The sequence below is a fragment of the Salarias fasciatus genome, chromosome 19 (assembly GCF_902148845.1).
Source record: "Salarias fasciatus chromosome 19, fSalaFa1.1, whole genome shotgun sequence".
Lineage (NCBI taxonomy): Eukaryota > Metazoa > Chordata > Actinopteri > Blenniiformes > Blenniidae > Salarias > Salarias fasciatus.
In genome coordinates, this window is record NC_043763.1 from 2232975 (window position 1) to 2252275 (window position 19301).

The 19301-nt window shown below is 42.5% G+C and overlaps 1 protein-coding gene across 1 annotated transcript in view; it reads left to right on the forward strand.

Annotated features, from left to right (window-relative positions):
• Positions 1-765: 765 nt before the first annotated feature.
• ltk (leukocyte receptor tyrosine kinase) overlaps positions 766-19301 on the forward strand; it is an 85895-nt gene continuing 67359 nt past the window's right edge. Inside the window, exon 1 of the mRNA XM_030116845.1 lies at positions 766-926. Coding sequence (XP_029972705.1) covers positions 878-926 — 49 coding nt within the window. The 5' untranslated portion in view covers positions 766-877. The remainder of the gene's footprint in view (positions 927-19301) is intronic.

Below are 19301 nucleotides of genomic sequence, written 5' to 3' on the forward strand. Positions count from 1 at the left end.
GGCCCAAACCCAAGTGCTGTAAAAGTAGGTTTTAATTCAGAAGTGGAAAAAAGATCAAGTCTGTTTGATATGTACCGATTCATCAAACCTTATGATCGACTTCTGCTTTTTACAGATGAGATTCATACTTTATATGTGTAGTCTCAACAAACTGTTTTATTTTGAAATATTATCATTATCATATAAAATGATTTAGGGGTTACATACAGATTGAATCCATGACTTGATACTAACAATCCAATTAAATGCAGCTGTAAAGTCTTAATTATTATTATTATTTTTTTTATCAAAACTGTCATTCATAACGGAGGGATATATGTGTCACATGATTTTATCAAGCTGTATTTGGGAATCGCTCAAAAGGAGGGTTTTTTTTTGTAATACTTAAAGCGTATTTTATATTTTCATTTCATTTAAAAACACGTCGTCAAGGAAAAATTAATCATTGAGAAATGATACATATGATGATGTATGTATTTTATATTGTTCCCCTGAAGGAAACTTTATTGAGATGAAGAGATTAAACACAGGAAAGGAGTGAAACGGATTAATGAGAGAGAGAGAGAGAGAGAGAGAGAGAGAGAGAGAGGAGAGAGAGAGAGAGAGAGAGAGAGAGAGAGAGAGAGAGAGAGAGAGAGAGGGGGTGGGGGGGGGGGGGGGGAGAGGAGGAGGAGTTGTCGTCACGGCTGCAGCAGCAGCATCAGCAGCATCTCCAGAATGAGTTCTCCCCGCAGCGCGGTGGACTCTCAGCTGTTTCCGGAGGAGCGCTCCGCTGTCCGGCCGAGCCGCGCGCCTCCAGCCGCTTCATGAGCGCGTAAAAAAGGTGCCAGGGACGCACGGGACTCTCTGTGGATCTGCCTCCGAAGCCAGGGGAACCATGGATTATAGGAGGGGAGCCACTTATCTCTCCATCGTCGTGCTGATAAGTAAGTAGAGGAAACGAGTTCGGCTCGCCTGGAGTTATGAATGCGGAGAAACTTTTCCTCCTCCTCCTCCGGGCGCTTCGGTACTTTTGAGTTTTCACGCAGAGGCTGAATGAGCAGATTGGAAAGCAGTGCTGCAGTGTTCGAGCGGAGCCTGTTGCAGGTCCTTTGAGCACACACACATTTGTTTCTCCGTCTCTGTGGAGGTGTCATGGATCTGATTTACGTCCATTTCCACTGCAGCAGGAAGACTTGGCACCAAACCGCTCTCACACTGCTGAGGCTGTTTATGGGGCTGTAAGTTTTTAATGCTCCAAGTAAACAGAGAAATATGTGGCCTTTTTTATTTTGCTTGCTTCATGTGGGACTGGTTTACAGAGCTCTCACACTGTGAAAGCTGTTTGAAAAACATTAAATGACCGGTGTTAATGACGAATGGAGGTTGGGTTGTTTATTGGCAGGAGCGCCTCTTTCGGACCATATCTGATGAGTCTGGATGTGGCCTGAAAGGAGTGTTTGTGAGCGGCAGAGGCCCGTCATGTGGGCCCAGAGATCACGGCGGTGTCTCCAGCTGGCCTCACGGCTTCTCCTGCACCACATTAGTTCACCTTCCAGACCATCCCCGCTCTCCTGGGATTCGTTTGGAAAATATCCTACAGTTCACACACCCATCCTCATGCAACCACATGTTTCGCATGAAGTGTGTGTGTGTAGCCAGCGTGCACGAGCCTAAAGAGGGCAGTGTGCAGCTTCAATCAGTCTTCTTTCTGGAGCCAGCGGACTGCTTTTGGCTCTGGACCAGCCTGAGTGGCTCTTACTGCAGTCAGTCCCAGTGACAGCTCTGCCAGGACGCTCATTATGACACACACACACACACACACACACACACACACACACACACACACACACACACACAGCATCCAAAGGAGATGCTCACTTTCCTCACATCAATCACATTAGGGATCAGGACTTTTCCCAGACTCTAGTTTTTCTTCCAGAAGGTGTGTTTTGTGTCGATGTTGCCGGCACACACTCCCCGGTGGATTTCCCTCGCTGGCGGTGGTGTCTGCCTCCCCTCCTGTGTCTTGAAGCCTTTTCCTCCTCTGGATGTTCAGCTGGATGCCGGCAGAGGCTGACACAGTCTGAAAAAGCTGTTTTTCTGGTCTGAGCTTCACACATATTCTTTTTTTTTTTTTTTTGTTATTGCTGTTAAAGACTGGCTTCCCGTAACTGTGAGAATGTGATTTCTTTCTCATGTCCCATAAAACAGACCTCAGTCTTCTCCGTACTGCCCATTCTTCCTCTGCTGCTCATTCTGTTCATTTTTACATGAGAGGCCAATATAAGAGATTTAACTGAACATTAAAGATGTCCAGAAGACTTATCGGTCCACCTAATACTTAAAGCTTTATTATAAATAAAGAACCAAATATTTTGCGCTGGGAATTTTCACTTCAATATATCTCCAAACATCTCAGAAAGCAGCTGGATGATCACAAAACATCCTCATATGACTTAATTTAGAAGATCCAATTTTCACAAAGCAGATTAGAGTAAAACAGAATTCCTCCTCTATCTTTGTAGGAGTAAAAACACTTTTCTGGAGCAAAATAAAAAAGCACGCCGTCATACAGTACATCGACTAAAAAAGAACTAAAACAGGAAGGCATATAATTGTTTCCAAAGAAAATCTTCCCAAAATGTTACTTGAGGATCGGTGAACATGTTTTTTGAATATTCTGCTGCTAATCTCACTGATTTGTATAAAGAATCAAGGACTTGAGAAGAAGATGAAGAGGATTTAAAACATTCCTCCAGAAACCTGTTTTCAATAATCAGTTTAAAGGTTTGAAATCTGATACAAATAAGTTGATTGTGTCAACTTTCTGGTCAGATTTGACTCAACTGGAAATGCGTAGTGTTTGAAATGTGCTGGGAGAGCCGGGCGCAGTGTGTTCACATGGCCGGGGTTTTCTGCCTTTCTTCCTCCTCCTCGCTCATCAGCGCCGCCAGCTCTCACTTCTCCGACGGCACGGAGAGGATGGCAGCCAGAATCGGGTTCATCCATCAGACCTGCAGAGCGTTTCTCTTCACACCCAGACCCCCCTCTCCCTCCGTCCCACCCGTCAGACACCTTCATTCACATCCAGAAAGCAGAGAGTCCCTGTGAAGTTTGCTCAGTGTGTAAAAGTGGAAACTCTCCTCTGAAGTGTTTCATCTGTGCTGCTTTGGTGTGTGTGTGTGTGTTCTCTTTCCGCTGTGTGTTTTCTGGTTCGGGCGTGTCGACGCCGGTTCTCCCGCTCACAGCTTTCAGAGTCTAATACACACATTTCCTTTAGCTGGTTCTCTCCTCTGCTCTGTGCACCACAGAACTTTAATCCAGCCGGAGGAGGCGGTGGATGTTACGTAACTCAGAAAACACTCAGAAATAACGCTCGCCATGCAGCCGCGGTATCGTAATACCCAGAGCGGCACCTGGCCAAATGAAGCCCCAAGCAACAGGAAATTAAGAGCAGCAATCATCCAGGATGCGTCACATCCTTAATGAGACGAGTCCCTGAGTGACGCCGTTCCCTTTGCGCGCCGTTCGCTCTGCAGACAGGAAGTGGCGTTCCCGGCACTTCCTCTTTAGACCACTAGACGTCACAGCGAGCCACGGTCAGGCTGTACAGCCTGAAAGAAGACGCTGAAACTGAAGCTGAAACTCTTTTGTAGCAAAACTCCGAGGAAGCATTGACTCACCACTGCCACCTAGAGCACAATAGTGACACTGAACTTCCTCTTATTGTTTTAGCTGAATCAAAGTGTGTGTGTGTGTGTATGTGTGTGTGTGCATGCACCTGGACCTTTAATCACCCGTGTTTACCCTGCACCCCCCCCAGACCCCGTTCACCTCTCTGAATGTCACAGAAAACGACTCTGAGCAGTAATTGAGCCGCGGAGTCGGATGTTGATTAGCTCGGGCTGCCGGCGTGCACGTCACATGCACGCTGAGTCACTTCATCAATGAAGAGGTTCCGCTCCGCCCAGCAGTTAATGAGAGCTGATGCACGGTGACGTCCAACACACACACACACACACACACACACACACACACCTCCAACACGAGCAGATGGTTGGCGGTGGAGGGATGCGGCATCAGTTGGTAAATTGGTGTAAATTCGTTGGAGTTTTCAAAGTGAAAATCTGGACTTCCTTGTGTTTTAATGTCATAATGTATGATGATACTGGTAATACTGGTTGTTAGAACAGTAGAAAATCCTTCATTTTCCAGCGAAAGCAGGTTAAACTCTGGATCTGTCCATCAGTCCATCACATTCACACCTACAGACAGTTCATGGACAGTGATAAACCTCAGGCCTCCCATACACAGGGAGAACATGCAGGTTACCACACAGTGACGGGTGAAGGTGTGCTGAAAGTTTGTGATGAAGCCGGAAAGGAGACACGGTGATGAATTCGATGCTGCAGAAGCCAGAGAAAGATGGAGCATCGGAGCTGAAAGCTGAACATCACACACACCCAGCAGCACTTTGCTCCTTTCATATTCGAGGCTGACGAGAAGCTAAAGCAAAGCCTGAACATGCTGCATGCTGAAGTTTTGGTTTTTATAAAGCTTTTTATAACATTTGCCAAAAAAAAAAAAAAAAAACAGAAAAGGATCCGGCGTGGCATCAGGCTAACCTCCGAGAGAAGAAAGACTTGAATGAGTGTGTTGTTTAACTTGGCGGATGTCAAAGGCGCATTATGTTTTTTTCTTTTTTGTCCAAAATAAGAGGCATGTTTCATCCAAAGCAGGTCGTAACTCAAAGAGATTTCAATTTACGGTCATGAAATGAAAAGGGGCAGGAGAGTTCCACATCTGGAAAAGTGGAACAATTAAAGTGTTTTTCCTTTTGAATAAGGGATTCATTTGTTTGTGGATCGATATATTGACTTTGAGCTTTGAATTCATTAATTCTCCGCATATTCAACAGGTTTTTCCTGAAGTGTCTCGCAAGATTTATGAGTTGATCGTAACGCTGAAAGTCAGAGCAAAGCCAGACCAACCAAACAAAAACGGTGAGGAATTAACGGGACTTTGCGCTCGTGGCAGCTCATAAAGCAGCAGAGCTAATAACGAAGACAGGAGTCCTGCGGGTGTTTACCCTGGAAAGAGACACGGCGTACGGAGATAATCGGCTCCAGAGCCCGCTGGGTTTCTCTCTGCGTGGATAGATTGAGATGCTTGAAGTGACTGTAACGGATGAAGCAGTAACAGGACATTAATAACAGTAATGAGAACTCGGCGCAGTGTCTGCGCAGGACGTCTTGCTTCAGTCTGCAAGTTGCTTCGCGTCTGGTCAAATTACATTTTAACTCCTATGATCAGTGAATCCAGAGACTGGAGATGGCAGGTGAATATCTGACTGTCATCTGGTCAGTGACTCAGAGGGGGAATAGACACACTGAGGTGGCAGAGAACCGGACACCCAGAGACGTTTGGGTATTTTATAGCCTTTATGACGTTCTTCTCTATTTTAAAGCAAGTCGGAGACACTTTAGTCCAGAGGTCTGAAAGCTTTATGACCAAAAGAGGCATTTTTCATCAAATTCATCTGGCGTCTGAAAGCGTGTTGAATCTTCTCAGCGGATGAAGCTGTAAATTTTTGTCATATCTACAAAAACCGTCTCGCGTTGCCTTCAAGCTTTATGGGTCCACTGTACTGCAGAAGGGAAGCATTTTGTTGGATGTTGAACTGTTTATGTAACTGGGTTACAGCAGTTTTACTCCTTGAAAAAACAGTGTAGGGTTTCTATGTTGTTATTTTTTTTTTTTTTTGGGGGGGGGGGGGTTAACTGATTTTTCTTTTTCCTTTGTAGGAATTTTGAAATTTGGATGTTTTTCTGTTTTTATTTTACACATCATTTCATATGTTGTTATGTTGTCTTTGTTACATTTTTATTTCTTTTTTTTCCATTTTTTAACAATTTCTTAAAGCCCCTTTTTAGCTGAGATCCAAGGGTCCCTCTTGAAATGTGTTTGGTGTGTAATTAAAGCCACGGGGTTTAGTCAGAGCAAAGTAGGAAAAACAAAATATTTACGAGGTGTTTGAAGTCGTTCTAATGCCAGATATATATCCAAATTAGGGGTTTGTTTGCAGTAGAGCTTTTAAATCTGCTGCAAACATCTTGTCCATGTTTGTTTGCTTGAGCTCCCTCTGGACTGACAACATGAACCACTGAGTCCCCAAAGAACCCCAGATGCAAACGAAACATATCAGAGCTTTCAAAGAAATAAACCTTAACTCAATCTGGGAGATGATCAGTCACAAAGTCAAAAGAAGACAGAAGATATATTTTAATAAAGTTCACAAAAAAGAGTCACGGAGGGCCAGCTGTGGAAATGTCTCTCAGTCCAGGAACAGCTGCGTTTCAGATGAAGACTCAGCTGATGCTCACCTTCTGTTCAAATGTGCTGAATCCAACAAAACACAAACTCAGACACTGAAAGTCACATTGTGAATGATGCAAATGACTGAACTCTTTCCAGGATTCACGCATTTCTTCAGACAGTTGGTTTTATTCTGCATCCTGATCAGCTTCCATCACATCTGAGCCCATTTCTAAACACGGAGCCGATCAGTCCTACACTCACACATCCAGTTTGAGCTAAGTATCTTTTTTTTTTGGAAACACAGGAAGTTTAGCTGTGTTGCTGCTGAACTACTTTCAGTCCGTGTCCATAGAGGTAAAAATAAGAGACAAACCAGTTTTGTAATACTAAGAATAATAAACAAAATTTCTGATGTCCCAAACAATAGTGAGTTACAAACCTTTTACCTGGTATTTATTATTAGACTAGACATTTTAATATCCAAAAAGCAAAATAACAATTTGAAAACATCCTAAACTCTCAATGGGAATGTGATTTATTAATAAAACTGACAATTTATGAAGAAACAGAAACACACTGCACTGAAAAATATGTTCATGCTTAGTGTATTATCGAATGTCCCGAATTATTATTCTTCGTTTTGTTTTCCAGCATGCGGGTATCTGTCCTCCACAATTTAGCATTTTAAATCTAATGTGAAGCAGAAATGAGTTTGTGAAGTTTGGTTTGAGTGGGGAGTATTTCCCATTACATGAGCACGAAAGCTTTAACGAGATAATTTACTGGTTGAATGAAAACAGTGACGGTGATGTTCTGACCAACAGCTGAAGGCAAGCAGCTGAAAACTTCCTGGTAATAATATCCCATTGCATTTTTTGATCGCTCAGAAAGATTTCAGAGGAGATCCAGACTGCTTTTATTCTGCTTTTATTTATTTATTTATTTTTTTTACTGAAACCGAAAACACAAAGTGAGACTTAGACCACTAAGTCATCCAGGGGTTCGTTTCACGAAGCAGGTTTTGAGAAAACTCTGCATCTGTTAAACCTGAAACTCAGATTTCAGTTTCATGACAGGAGGTAACTCAGGGGTAACTCTAACCTGAAGTTCCTACATATTCATGTGAAATAAGTGCTGGGCAAATGAATACAATTTTTATTTATCCAGTTGTAGTGGTGGCCACCATGACGGTGGTGCCGCAATGCGTCATGGTAGCCTGGAATGAGATATTCCAGATTTAAACATTGTTTTTGTAGTTTATTTTGATGTTCTGATGTTGGTAGTGTTATTGGTTGTTGTGTTTCGTTGTGTTCTTGTAGTTTAGTTAATCTAAACAGGTTAGTTAACCATTTTAACTACTTAAAAGTAGCTAATGTATTTCAGCTCATTGGCACAAATGAGTAGAACTGACTCAGTTAAATTAGTTTAAACACAATATTTTAGTTTTGGTTGGATCTAAAGGACCAAAGCAAAATGAACAGTCTCAAATGCATTATAATGTAAAGATGTACTTGATTTGAGTTTGGGCCACATATGTTTTGTGGATGGAAGTCCTGCCCAAAGTTCAACTGTGTTCATCCAGTGAGTCATTTGTTTGAGCGGACGAACCTGGTCTAACCTGGTCTGGAGCAGGTTTTTACAGTCAGACTGAGTAACGCTGAGGTGACCAGTGACAGTCAGTCAGCTACACAGACCGATAGAGTCATACCGGCTCGGACATCGCCCGGGTTAACAAGGTTCACATCGGGTGTTGTGGAACCAGGGCACCCTGAAGAGAAGTTGGCTTCTTGAACAAAAAAAAACGAGTATGGGCGAGATCAGAAAGCATGGCATTGATGGCTTCATGCGCAGTTAAAATATGTTACGGCAAGGAGGAGTCAGGATGCCAGCATCACCCCCAAATGGCGAGATTGGGTACCAAGCCCCAATATAAGAACTGCTCGAGTGGAGAGCAGCTGATCTGAAAGAGAAGATCATGAAGTCCTGGGGGAACATGTCTACCTCCTGCTTGCCAAAGCTGAAGAATGAAGTACTCAAAGATATAAACAAAGCACTGCTAAGTATCCCTACCCCGAACATCACCGAGACCAACCAGCTGATCTTCACTACAGCATCAGTCATCCTAGAGATGCTTGGCTACAAGATGAACAGCATGAGTAGCCAGAAGTCAGAGCTTCCATGGAAAAGAAGGCAACACGGAAAGAAGTTAGCCTCCTGACAGAACTGAACAGAGGTGTGAAGTTTAAGAATGGTAAATGGTAAATGGTCTACACTTATATAGCGCTTTTACACTGCATTGACAGAGCCCAAAGCGCTTTACACTGCATTAACACATTCACCCACTCACACACACATTCACACACCAGTGGAGGCGGCTGCCATGCAAGGCGCTCAGTCCATCCACTGGGGGCAGTTCGGGGTTCAGTGTCTTGCCCAAGGACACTTCGACATGCAGACAGGGGGAGACAGGAATCGAACTAACAACCTCCCAATTGCAAGACGACTGCTCTCCCCACTGAACCAAGTGAAGTTTAAGAAGGAACTGCCCAAGAAATACAGCAAGGTGTCCACAGCCGAGGCACTGGAGACTGCTAAGAAAAGACTCACAGCTCTATCTACCCGCACAAAGAGATAAACAAGAAAAGAGGAAGCCAGGAGAATAAACACAACATTCTCCAACAACCCAGCAAAGGTATCCTCTCAATGCCAGGGCAGTAAGACCACAGCAGACCCACCCAGAGACTGAGCAATGCTGGGAGAGTATCTTGGAGAAAGCGGTGCCACACAACACTAAGGCACAGTGGCTAGCAGACCTGTAAGCAGAACACTGCAACGTCCCAGAAGAAGAACCAGGAGTCATCACTACAGCAGACATCCAGAAAAGAAGAACTGGACAGCTCCAGGTCCTGACAGGATCCACACCTACTGGCTGAAGAAGCTACCTGCTCTCCATGAACACCTGGCAGCCCAAATGACCCAGCTGCTGAGAGAAGGGAACCACCCACACTGCTTGACCCAAGGTTCAACAGTCCTCATCATGAAGGACCCCAGAAGGGGACAGTACCATCCAACTACCGGCCTATAACCTGCTTCAGCACCACATGGAAGCTCCTATCTGGCATCATAGCAGCTAAGATGAGCAGTCACATGGAGCAATGCATGAGCAGAGGCCAGACAGGAACTGGCAATAACAGAGGGGAGCCAAGAACCAGTTACTGGGCGACAGGGCGACTGCACAAGACTGTAAGAGCAGAAACACCAACCTTTGCACTGTCTGGATTGATTACAGGAAAGCCTCTGACTCAATGCCTGAAACTGTACAACATCAACAGGGAACTGAGAACCTTCCTGGGAAACTCGATGAGGCTATGAAGACGACTCTGGAAGCTAACTGGAAGCCAGTTGCAGAGGTGAGCATCAGATGTGGCATATGCCAAGGAGACGCTCTGTCCCCCCTGCTGTTCTGCATGGGCCTGAACCCCTCAGTCAGATGGCAACCAGGATGAAGCAACCCAGAGGTCAGGAGGTCAGCCGCAGCCAAACCCCTGCAGAGGGTGAGACAGGTCCTGAACAGTCGGCTGAATGGCTGGAATCAAATCCAGGCCATTAATGTCTGCCCTACCTGCTGCCAAGTGTGCTTCTCCCAGCCCGACTGCACCTAAATTAAATAAATTAACATTCTACATTTCAAGCAGTTTCCCCCTCTAACGTTACTGTGATTTTAAAGGACGACATTTAAACGGACTCAGCAATGTTCTCCCTCTTTTTTTGCAGCTGCAGATTACGTTCTAAAAAACATATTCAAATGAGAAAATGAAAACACTCCCTCGGCTTCCCCGTTGCCATGGCGACTCATTGATTCGGGGCTCCATTGATGCTGTCTTTTTAAAGTTGTGGTGCACGCTTAACTCCAGGTGAAACTATTCAGAGTTGATCTAACTAATTGAAATAGGCTTTTCTGAAACCAAAAACTCAGATCAACCCACAGTCCAGGATGAAACTCAACCTCAGCCTCTTTCGTGAAACGGACCCCTGGGATTTAAGGAACACGGCAGCAGAACAGCTGATTTTTCTTTGTCCAGAAACTTTTTTTTTTTGTTTTTTTTTTTTGGCCAAATGTCCACAGAAAAACAATTTGTCCACAAAAAGAATCTGTCTTCAATGTTTTTTGGTCGCAGAGTTTATTTCTATTTTCATTTGTTTTCCACTAACACCAAAAAAAACAACAAAAAAAACACCACAACACTTCTCACACAAAAATGCTCCAGAGGTTCAGACAGGAGATGATCATCAAGAAGGTCTGGCTTGGTTTAGATTTTGTGAATAAAGTCATAATGTTGAAATCTTAAAAGTCAACTTCTTGGAAAACTTCTTATTGTCTCATGCTAGCTGCTGCCAAAGCTGTCCGTCCCTGGGAGAGGGATCCCTCCATACTGTGGTTCTCCCCAACATTTCTTCTTTTCCCACTGGGTTTCTGGAGTTTTTTCTTGCCGGATGTGAGGGTCTAAGGCGGTGGTTGCTTCGTTTTGTCTCGTTACTGTGAATTTGACATATTAACATTATGCTTATTCACTGTTTTTATTTTTACCGACCAATGTAACATCTTGAAGCCTCTGAGGCAACTGTTGTTGTGATACTGGGCTATACAAAAATAAATTGATTGATTGATTGATAGGAAAGACCAAATCTTTTGATCATCATTGTTTTTTTGAGTCTTATTAATTTGTGTTTCATCAAATGTTTATGAAATTATTTTAATTGTAGTGACTTCTTTAAGTTAGTAAAACTTGTTTTTCTAGATTGTTAATATGATTTAAAACCAGTTTGTTAAACTGATCGATTTATAATTGCAAATAATTCGGGGTAATGTGTTTTGCACTTCACTGTTTTTAAGTTTTTGCAGTATCACAGCACCTCACCACGTTTTCTATATTTTAAAGTATGTAAGAATTATTCAGTCAAAAAAGGGGGAAACAAAAGTGATGATTAAAAGTTTAATTGAAAAGCAAAACGTTGATTTCACAGACTAACAGAACTGCACCAAAGAAATATGAAAGAATAAGAAACTCATGAGGGTCAGCATTTTCTCCCAACATCTTTTTTCTCTCTTAATCCAGCTTGACGTTGAAATGCAGAACAAAGACTCTGAGCTCTGCCCAGAAGTTGACATGCAGGAGTTTTATTGAGGAGTGAATCGGCCAGAACATCCACTCTGAGCTGTCGAACTTAAAGATGAAAAACGTTCAAACACAAAAAAGGAGTCAAGACTTCTGAGTGGAATGTTGTTTTTTTCTTTCTTACTACAGGTAATATTGTGTTGCATAATCTTTAACGGTTTCTGGCAGGAATGTGGGAATTCGGTGGATTTGCTGAACCGGACCACCTGCTGAACCTGCTGCAGGTGAAAAACACCACGGCGTTTAGAAACAGACCGACAGACAACAATCCTGAGGTTCCGCCTCAACATGTGAGGAACTGAGATTAATGGAGTATTTTTCATTCTCTTCTATTTTTCATGTCACTGCATGATCACAGCTTTTCACTCATTAACAGAGATCATTATTTATTAATGATCACTTATTTAACGCACTGGAATCCTTTACATGGCTCGCTTTTTGTTTGTCTTGGAGATAAATACATTATAGCTGTTATAATCACAGCCAGGCGGCTCTGACTGAGGCTCACATGGTCTGTGGTGCAGTGTGGTCTGGTCTGTGGTCCGGTCTGTGGTCCGGTCTGGTCCGGTCTGGTCCGGTCTGGTCTGTGATCCGGTCTGGTCTGTGATCTGGTCTGTGATCCAGTCTGTGGTGCGATCCTGAAACCTTTTCAGTAAAAAATAAACATTTTTCTCATTTCAGCCACTATGTCAGTGAGATTATTAGAAATAACATCATGCAGCAGCGAACAGCCAACGCAGCTGTTTTTAAAGGTTGGTGTGCGACAGGAGCGAGCGTGTGCTCAGTGGCTCACAGGTTCGATTCCCACTGCTCCCAGCATGTGCAGTTCATCGTGATGATGAGTTGAACACAGAGAGAAGAGGACGCTTTGTTTCTTTCTCTGGCCTCACAGCATTACGCTAACATCAGATCCTCACTGAGGTGAAAAAATACACTTTTTTTTTTCTTTTAAGAAGAACTATTTCAGAAAATTCTTTGAATGTTGAAGCATTCTCAGGATGCATTTATTTTAACAAAAAAAAAAGAAAAAATTAGTAAAAGTTCAGCACTTTAATATTCCTCTCTTTGATGATTGTGGTATTTCGATGACTATTCTTTGGAAAAAAAAAAGGAAAAACTTCCTAAAATTTAAGATATTTGACCATCCGACCCTTGTCCTTGTAACTTATCAATCAGTCTGAGTGTAATATTTTCCTTTCGCAGTGATGGATGATACATTTAACCAGAATCCATCCCGAGAGTGTATGGGTAGTGCTCCTTTTATACACTGTGTGATCCCACGAAGTCTGACACGCTATGATAAATTTGAAAAATGTATTTGAAAATCAGATCCCATCTGTGTCCTGAAAGCTTTCTGCCATCACCGTCACTCCGAGCTTCCAGGCTCATCAAAACCACATGCTCTTCCTCTGCACGCCGGCCGAATCGTCCTCAGTCACCTTGAATGGAAACACTGACAAGCTGCGAGCTGCGAGCTGTTTCTGCTGTCCTCAAAATCAAGATTCTGAAGTATGAGGCAGGAAGGCAGCTGACAAACAAAAAATAACATCTTTTTCTTTTTTTGTGTGTGTGTTTTGGAGGAAGATCTGTTTTTGTTGAAACAGACTATCTGAGAAGAAACGGCGCATCTCATACGGTAAAGCAGCCTAAATGGAGTCAGGCTGCAACCAATTAAAGCATGAATTCAATTAGGGGCCTAATTCTTAAATACCAAAAGCCTGATTCGGAGCTTATGAATGGCTCTTCAGACGTGTGTTTGGCGTCCGCTCCAATGGTTACATGATGTTTTTTTAATTCTGAATTAATAATTCAGGTTTAAATAAGTCAGAATCAAAATGTTCTCCTTAGTGTTTACATGGGATTAGTAGGGTTCTGATTGGACAGGAGGCGGATGTGACATGTTTACAGGAAGTCAACAAACTTCACTTCATAAAAAACATTTTCACTTTGATTTTGATGGTAGTTTTGAAAACTGCTTCACTTTCAGCTGGAGTCCAACGATCGCCACCTTGGAATATGTGCGTAATGGTGACAGGACAAGAGAGGGAGCATGAGCAGCGATCGGAATGAGCGTGTTTATGATCGAGGAACTATTCAATTTAATTCAATTTATTATTCTATTCTATTCAATTTGGCTTTAGCCGCATACTTTGTATTTAAGTTTAACTCAGAATGGTCATTTTCATGTGGAATTAGGTGTTTACAAGGTCATTTTTAATATTTTTTTAGAGGAATTAATGTTTAGTCTGCATTATAGTGGAACTGAAACCCTCATATAAATCTCCTGGAGTTTTCAAAAATGCAATGTGGACGACTTCAATAAAGAAAAACAAGTGAATAATTTTCCCTCAGTTTACCAAGCTGAAAGGAGCAGCTCTTCCATTTCCTCCACGCCAAACGCTGAAACCAGTGGGGATGTCTGAGGTCAGAGGTCACTGGATATTCCACAGGAAGCCGTGTCTTTGCTTCCATCTGAGCGTGGCTGGAGAGACGCTCGCTGCTTGTTCTCCTCAGGTGGTTGATGATGAGCTCAGTGAAGCTCGTCTAATTACACCAACGTGACATTTTCTGTTGGGAAAAAAAAAGGAGAAAAAACACAGTTATTTATTTCTGCAGTTGTTTTTGTTTATCTGTGTCTCTGCGCCATTTGCCACCGGCTCACTTTGGTCGCTTTGCTTTGTTTAGAAGTCTGAATTCGATCCAGTGAGCTTTGTGATCCTTTCCGCATGACTCCAGACTCTGGAGTCAAGTGTTTAAAGTTGTCATATGTCTTCACTCGATCCAGAGGACTGGCTTCAGACGTATGGCTCGGGCTCGCATGAAGCCTGTTTCTAATGACACAGAGCTGAATTATCCTCGCAGCAGAACATCAGCCCAGCCAGAACAGCTTCGCATTGTTCAGCTGGTTAAAGCAGCTCATCCAGGAACGGCTCTGATCTCTCCGATCGATAAGACGATTGATGAGCTGCTCCGCTCTCAGCGCTGCAGGACCGCCGCGGTTATCCACCAGCCAGGCCTCCCTCCAGATGTTGAGCTGAAACTGCAGCTGAAATGTGGTTGAACCGGACGTGGAGGCTGGCGGTCCTCAGAGCGTCTTCCCTCCTGATGATTTACCGTCAGGCCACTGTGAGGAAATGAGTCACCAAAAACACTTAGAAGATTATCTTAGAGTTAAATTGGGGCATTTTTTAAAGTAGTTCTTGCAAACATTTAATTATTGATCAATCCAAGACACAATACATTCATTCCTATTTTAAATCAGACAAATTCTCAAATTTATGCAAAATTTCCATAGTTGATGTAAATCGATAGTCAGGATTCTGCATTTAAGCATCAATAATGTAAATTTTCTGCATTTAATTGCACTTACAGAAAAAAGATGTTTGTTTCTCAGTGAAAAACTAAACTGCTATTTTAAAAGTTAGAAAGAAAACACTCTCAGTTTAAAAGAATATTATTAATAAATCCATGAATGTGTAAAAAGCAGAACACTCTAATTCCACCCATCCATCCTCTACTCCACTTTTTCCAGCTGCATGCAGTTTTATTGGTTAAATAATCTGGTAAAATAACTACCAGGAGAAAATCACAGCTGCAAAGGAAGAACATGCAAACACCATTAAAAAGGACCCAAACTGAGATATTGGTGATCTTTTTATGTAAAATAACACATGCTTCATTTGTTTAGTGTAAGAGGAACCTAAAAGTTCTGCTTAATTAGAGTGGAAAGATCATTTTTAATGAGATTATTCTAAATGGGTAATATTGGAGGAATTGCTGTTCAATGCAGCGTTTAGAGAGCAGTGAGTGAAAACAGAGGCTCTCATAGTGTTTCTGAAAACCTTCTGTAGTTTCTGCTCCATGTGGGAAAGTAGAGGAAGATGCGACGACGTCGGTGGTCAGAAAGTGAGGATGAATCCAGCAGTCAGCTGCTGGGAGTTGAAAACACTCTAATAGCTTCCAAGCTGTCTGAGTCTTTATTGTTTCATGTGTTTCTATTTAAAGTGTTACCTGCCACAGGAGATTCTATCAGCGTTAATGAGTAATTACATCTACGTACCCACCGAGGACCATTAGGAGGCCTTGAGAGCGTCCCGGTGTTCCTCTCTGTGTTTAATGCGCCTGTTTGTTTCTTTGTTAAAGTTCACTTGCGAGTGATTGACGTAAATCAGCGTGCAGCGCAGGCTGCGGTTCAACTTCCTGTCGTTTTCTACAGACCGCTTCCAAACCCGTGTGTTTGAGGCCTGATAGACGAGGTTCAGATCGGCTGACCTGCTGCTGCTGGACCCACGCCAGTGTGTTTGAGAGGCAGAGCTTAGTATTTAACTGCTCCGTGTGTGTGTGTGTGTGTGTGTGTGTGTGTGTGTGTGTGTGTGTGTGTGTGTGTGTGTCTAAAAGGCAGAGATTAATCCTGAAAACACTGAACTTAAATTATTTTTGAAAGCTGAATGAAGTGCTGGATGATTCATTAAAGTTAATCATGAATTCGGTGGAACATTTGGTCTTATGGAAATCTCTGGAACATGCTCTAATGTTATTTTTCTGAGGTTTTTTAGAGGAGCAACTCTTAATATACTTCATAGGATAGTGGCACGGAACAGTTTTCTTCCCCATCAGCTTGTTTTGACTCCCCAAATGATTGGAAGTGCAGCACTTCTAAGATATAATAGTAGGTTCTCTGAGGGGGACTGGAGCCCAGTCAGTGGGTTCTTTAGACTAGAAATGTGAGTGATATTGTGTGTTTGGGTGTAATTGGGTGTATTGTGCTATAGAAGCATCCTTCACCAGCATTAGAATTTAAATTGGCTGATCTGCTGATCATATGATCTCATGGTACATATGTGGAAACTGGGAAAAAACATGCTCTTTATGATTTATTGGTTAATGTGATTTGAAATGTACAACTTTTTTATTGAATAAACTTTGCACAATGGAGCATTCTGATGTTTCCGCAGAGCATTTGAATCTGATCACACTGTGTGTCTGAACTGAAAACTGTTCTAAGAAGCCATTCGGTTGCTTTTGTTCAAGAGCTGAAGACAAAGCGACGGCCTTGAAGTTCAATCAAAAGTCACTTTGAGTGCTTTCTTCCTAGAATTTCAATCATTTTTCTCTGCTGACAGAGTTTTGGTGAATATCTTCCTTTTCTTGAAACTCCAGGGTGAACTGCTCTGCCTTTTCCGGCCGTGCTCCTCTCACTCGTGTTTTCCACTGCAGAAGCCTCTCAGCGGGTTGTAAATGTTTCCCGGCTCCCACACACCTGATTCAGATCAGCGGACCCCCCGTGCACCTGATAATGCTGCCGCCGGACTCAGAGCAGGCAGGTCCTGCAGCGCCCTGCACACCAGCACCTCATTACTGAGAGCTACTGGGAAATATCACTGGTGCGCTGCGTCCTCTCTGCTCGTTAGGATTTCCTAATGAAGTGCTCGCGGCTGTTTCTGCGGTCAGGATAACCATTCTGTTGTTCTGAGTTCATCAGAAGCATAAAACCTTGGAGTTGCACGAGACACGCAAAGACAGCCATGCAAAACTCTGCGTAACACCTGTCCTGAAAGGAAATGGATTAATGGAATAATGAGGAGAAAAGGGAATAAAAAACAGCTGCGATAAAGATCCGACTGTTCTTATTATCTATCATCAGCCTCTGTCACCAAGCAGACTCCATCAGATAAATAACCCAGAGAAACACAGCAGTCTCGGTCAGTGAAAGATAATTCCTGGAGCCTTGCAGAACAGCTCAGCACATAGCTGCCAGCCGTCATGTGCTTTCTGTTACCTCCATGGCTTCGCTGCCGCATGTTCTCTGGAAACATGGCCGATCCGCTCTGTTTCTCCACACGGTGCTACAACCAAAGCGAGTTGGACCGTTCACTGCAGAGCGTCCACACAGGAGTCCTGCAGCTGCGTCTCTGCTGTCGCTTTGCAGTCAGCTTGTTGCACCATCGCTCGTCGCTTTCTGCATCCAGCTCAGTCCCATCGTGCGGAGTCCCTCAGCCCAAAACCAGACGTCCCACCTAAAGATTATCTAACAGCAGAGTTGGAACACTTCTTTTTCTGTTACATGCACAGTTTAAAGATAGAATGTCATAGAGGAATAATCTCACAGCTGCAGACTGAGGAGAAACTAGAAAGACTCAAGCAGAACCACACGGACAGGAAAGTAAATTTCAATTATAGGAAAATGAAATAGAAAAGTTCTGCGTGTTTCCAGACCTGTCAACATATATGCTCTATGTGTGTCCTGTTGCTGGATGTTCCCTTTAAAATAGTGCTGTTTTAGTTGTGATTCATCACAATTAATCATTTGAGGGCTGTCAACCGTTATGTTTTTTAAATTGTGATTAATCGCTGTTGGTTCAGAGAAATGAATTAGATGATAAAACAAATTTTCCTGTCATTGGGAGTTCGTTGTTTTTTCATCCCTGCAGTATAGCTGAATGCTGAGGATTAGATTCTTCATCTGAAACTTGATTACAAGTTCATTCATGATGTGATTAATCACAATTTAAAAAAAAAATTAATTGCTGGCAGCCCTCACGATTAATGCGATTAAAACTGAAATCATGATTCTCTTTGCGTGAATTCATGAAGATCAGAACTCATTGTCCTCGGACATCAACATAGAGTCATTAATCAGTGTAAATACAGTTTAGCTCTTTGGTTATTGATTATTGATTCAGCATTTAGCAGTCTGACCTGCAGAGTCAAATTCCCAAGAAGCCTCTCACTTTTACTTTTCAGCAGCAACAACTGCTGTGTGATTTATTCTCTGGCTTTAATCACAGAGATCAAACAGGAGACAGAAGTGGAGACATGGTTGATACAGCTGTGGAAAACAGCTGCCTTTCACCTGTGAAGTCACATGACCGCCAGAGCCAGGGCTGCTGTTTGAATCTGGGCACACACACACACACATCCTGAACTCCAAGCAAAACACGAAGACAAAGATGAGTTCATCTCTTCAATTTTTAATGAAATCAAGTGAAAGACACGGCGTTTGGGCGTTTTTACTGTGTTTTGCTTGAAGACGCATCTTGAAAAATGGAATGAATCACACAAAATACTGAAACTGCTTTTTCCCCTTGAAAATCTGTGAGTTTAAATTGGACTTTTTATTCCTCTATAAAGCCTAATTCCGCTCTAAACTGACCATTTAAACGCCTGAAAACTTAATTAAGAATTAAGTTTAAATCCAGCGGATTTATTCTCCTTGGAATTATATGCTAATTAGGCGCGACTTCATTCTGGTCGTTCTGCGCATGCTCCGTCGCATGCGCAATGACGCAAATGACGCAATTTTCCAAGATTTTTTTTTTTTTTAATCAAATCTTTATTTAGAACAAAGTATTTACAAAACAAGTCAGGGTGTAAAATATATGGACACAATTCAAACTAGTGTATTTGGCACAGTAAACAGAAATTTACAGCAAATGGACACTATATAGCCTATATACAAAAATAAAAGAATAAAAGAACAGTGAACAAAGGCACAAGATGCAGGCACAACATTTCAAAAAAGCAAGGATTTAGAAATAGTTGTGATCAATTTTTTTGCTTTCTTATTAAGTTTTTCCATCTTTTTCAGTGATTTAAAGTATGTGGTCAAGGAGTGGGTGAAAGCAATGAAGGAGGGAATAGTGTTGTTCCACTTACAGCAGTGTAAATAGTATTTACCCAAAATAACCACAAGATTGATGACATCCGAAAATTGTGTGTCCAGATTGTCCATAAAGTAGATAATATCGTTATAAGTAAATGGAGGAATGTTTTCAATTTTCAGGGACAGCCAATTATGAATTTCACACCAAAATATGTTGACTG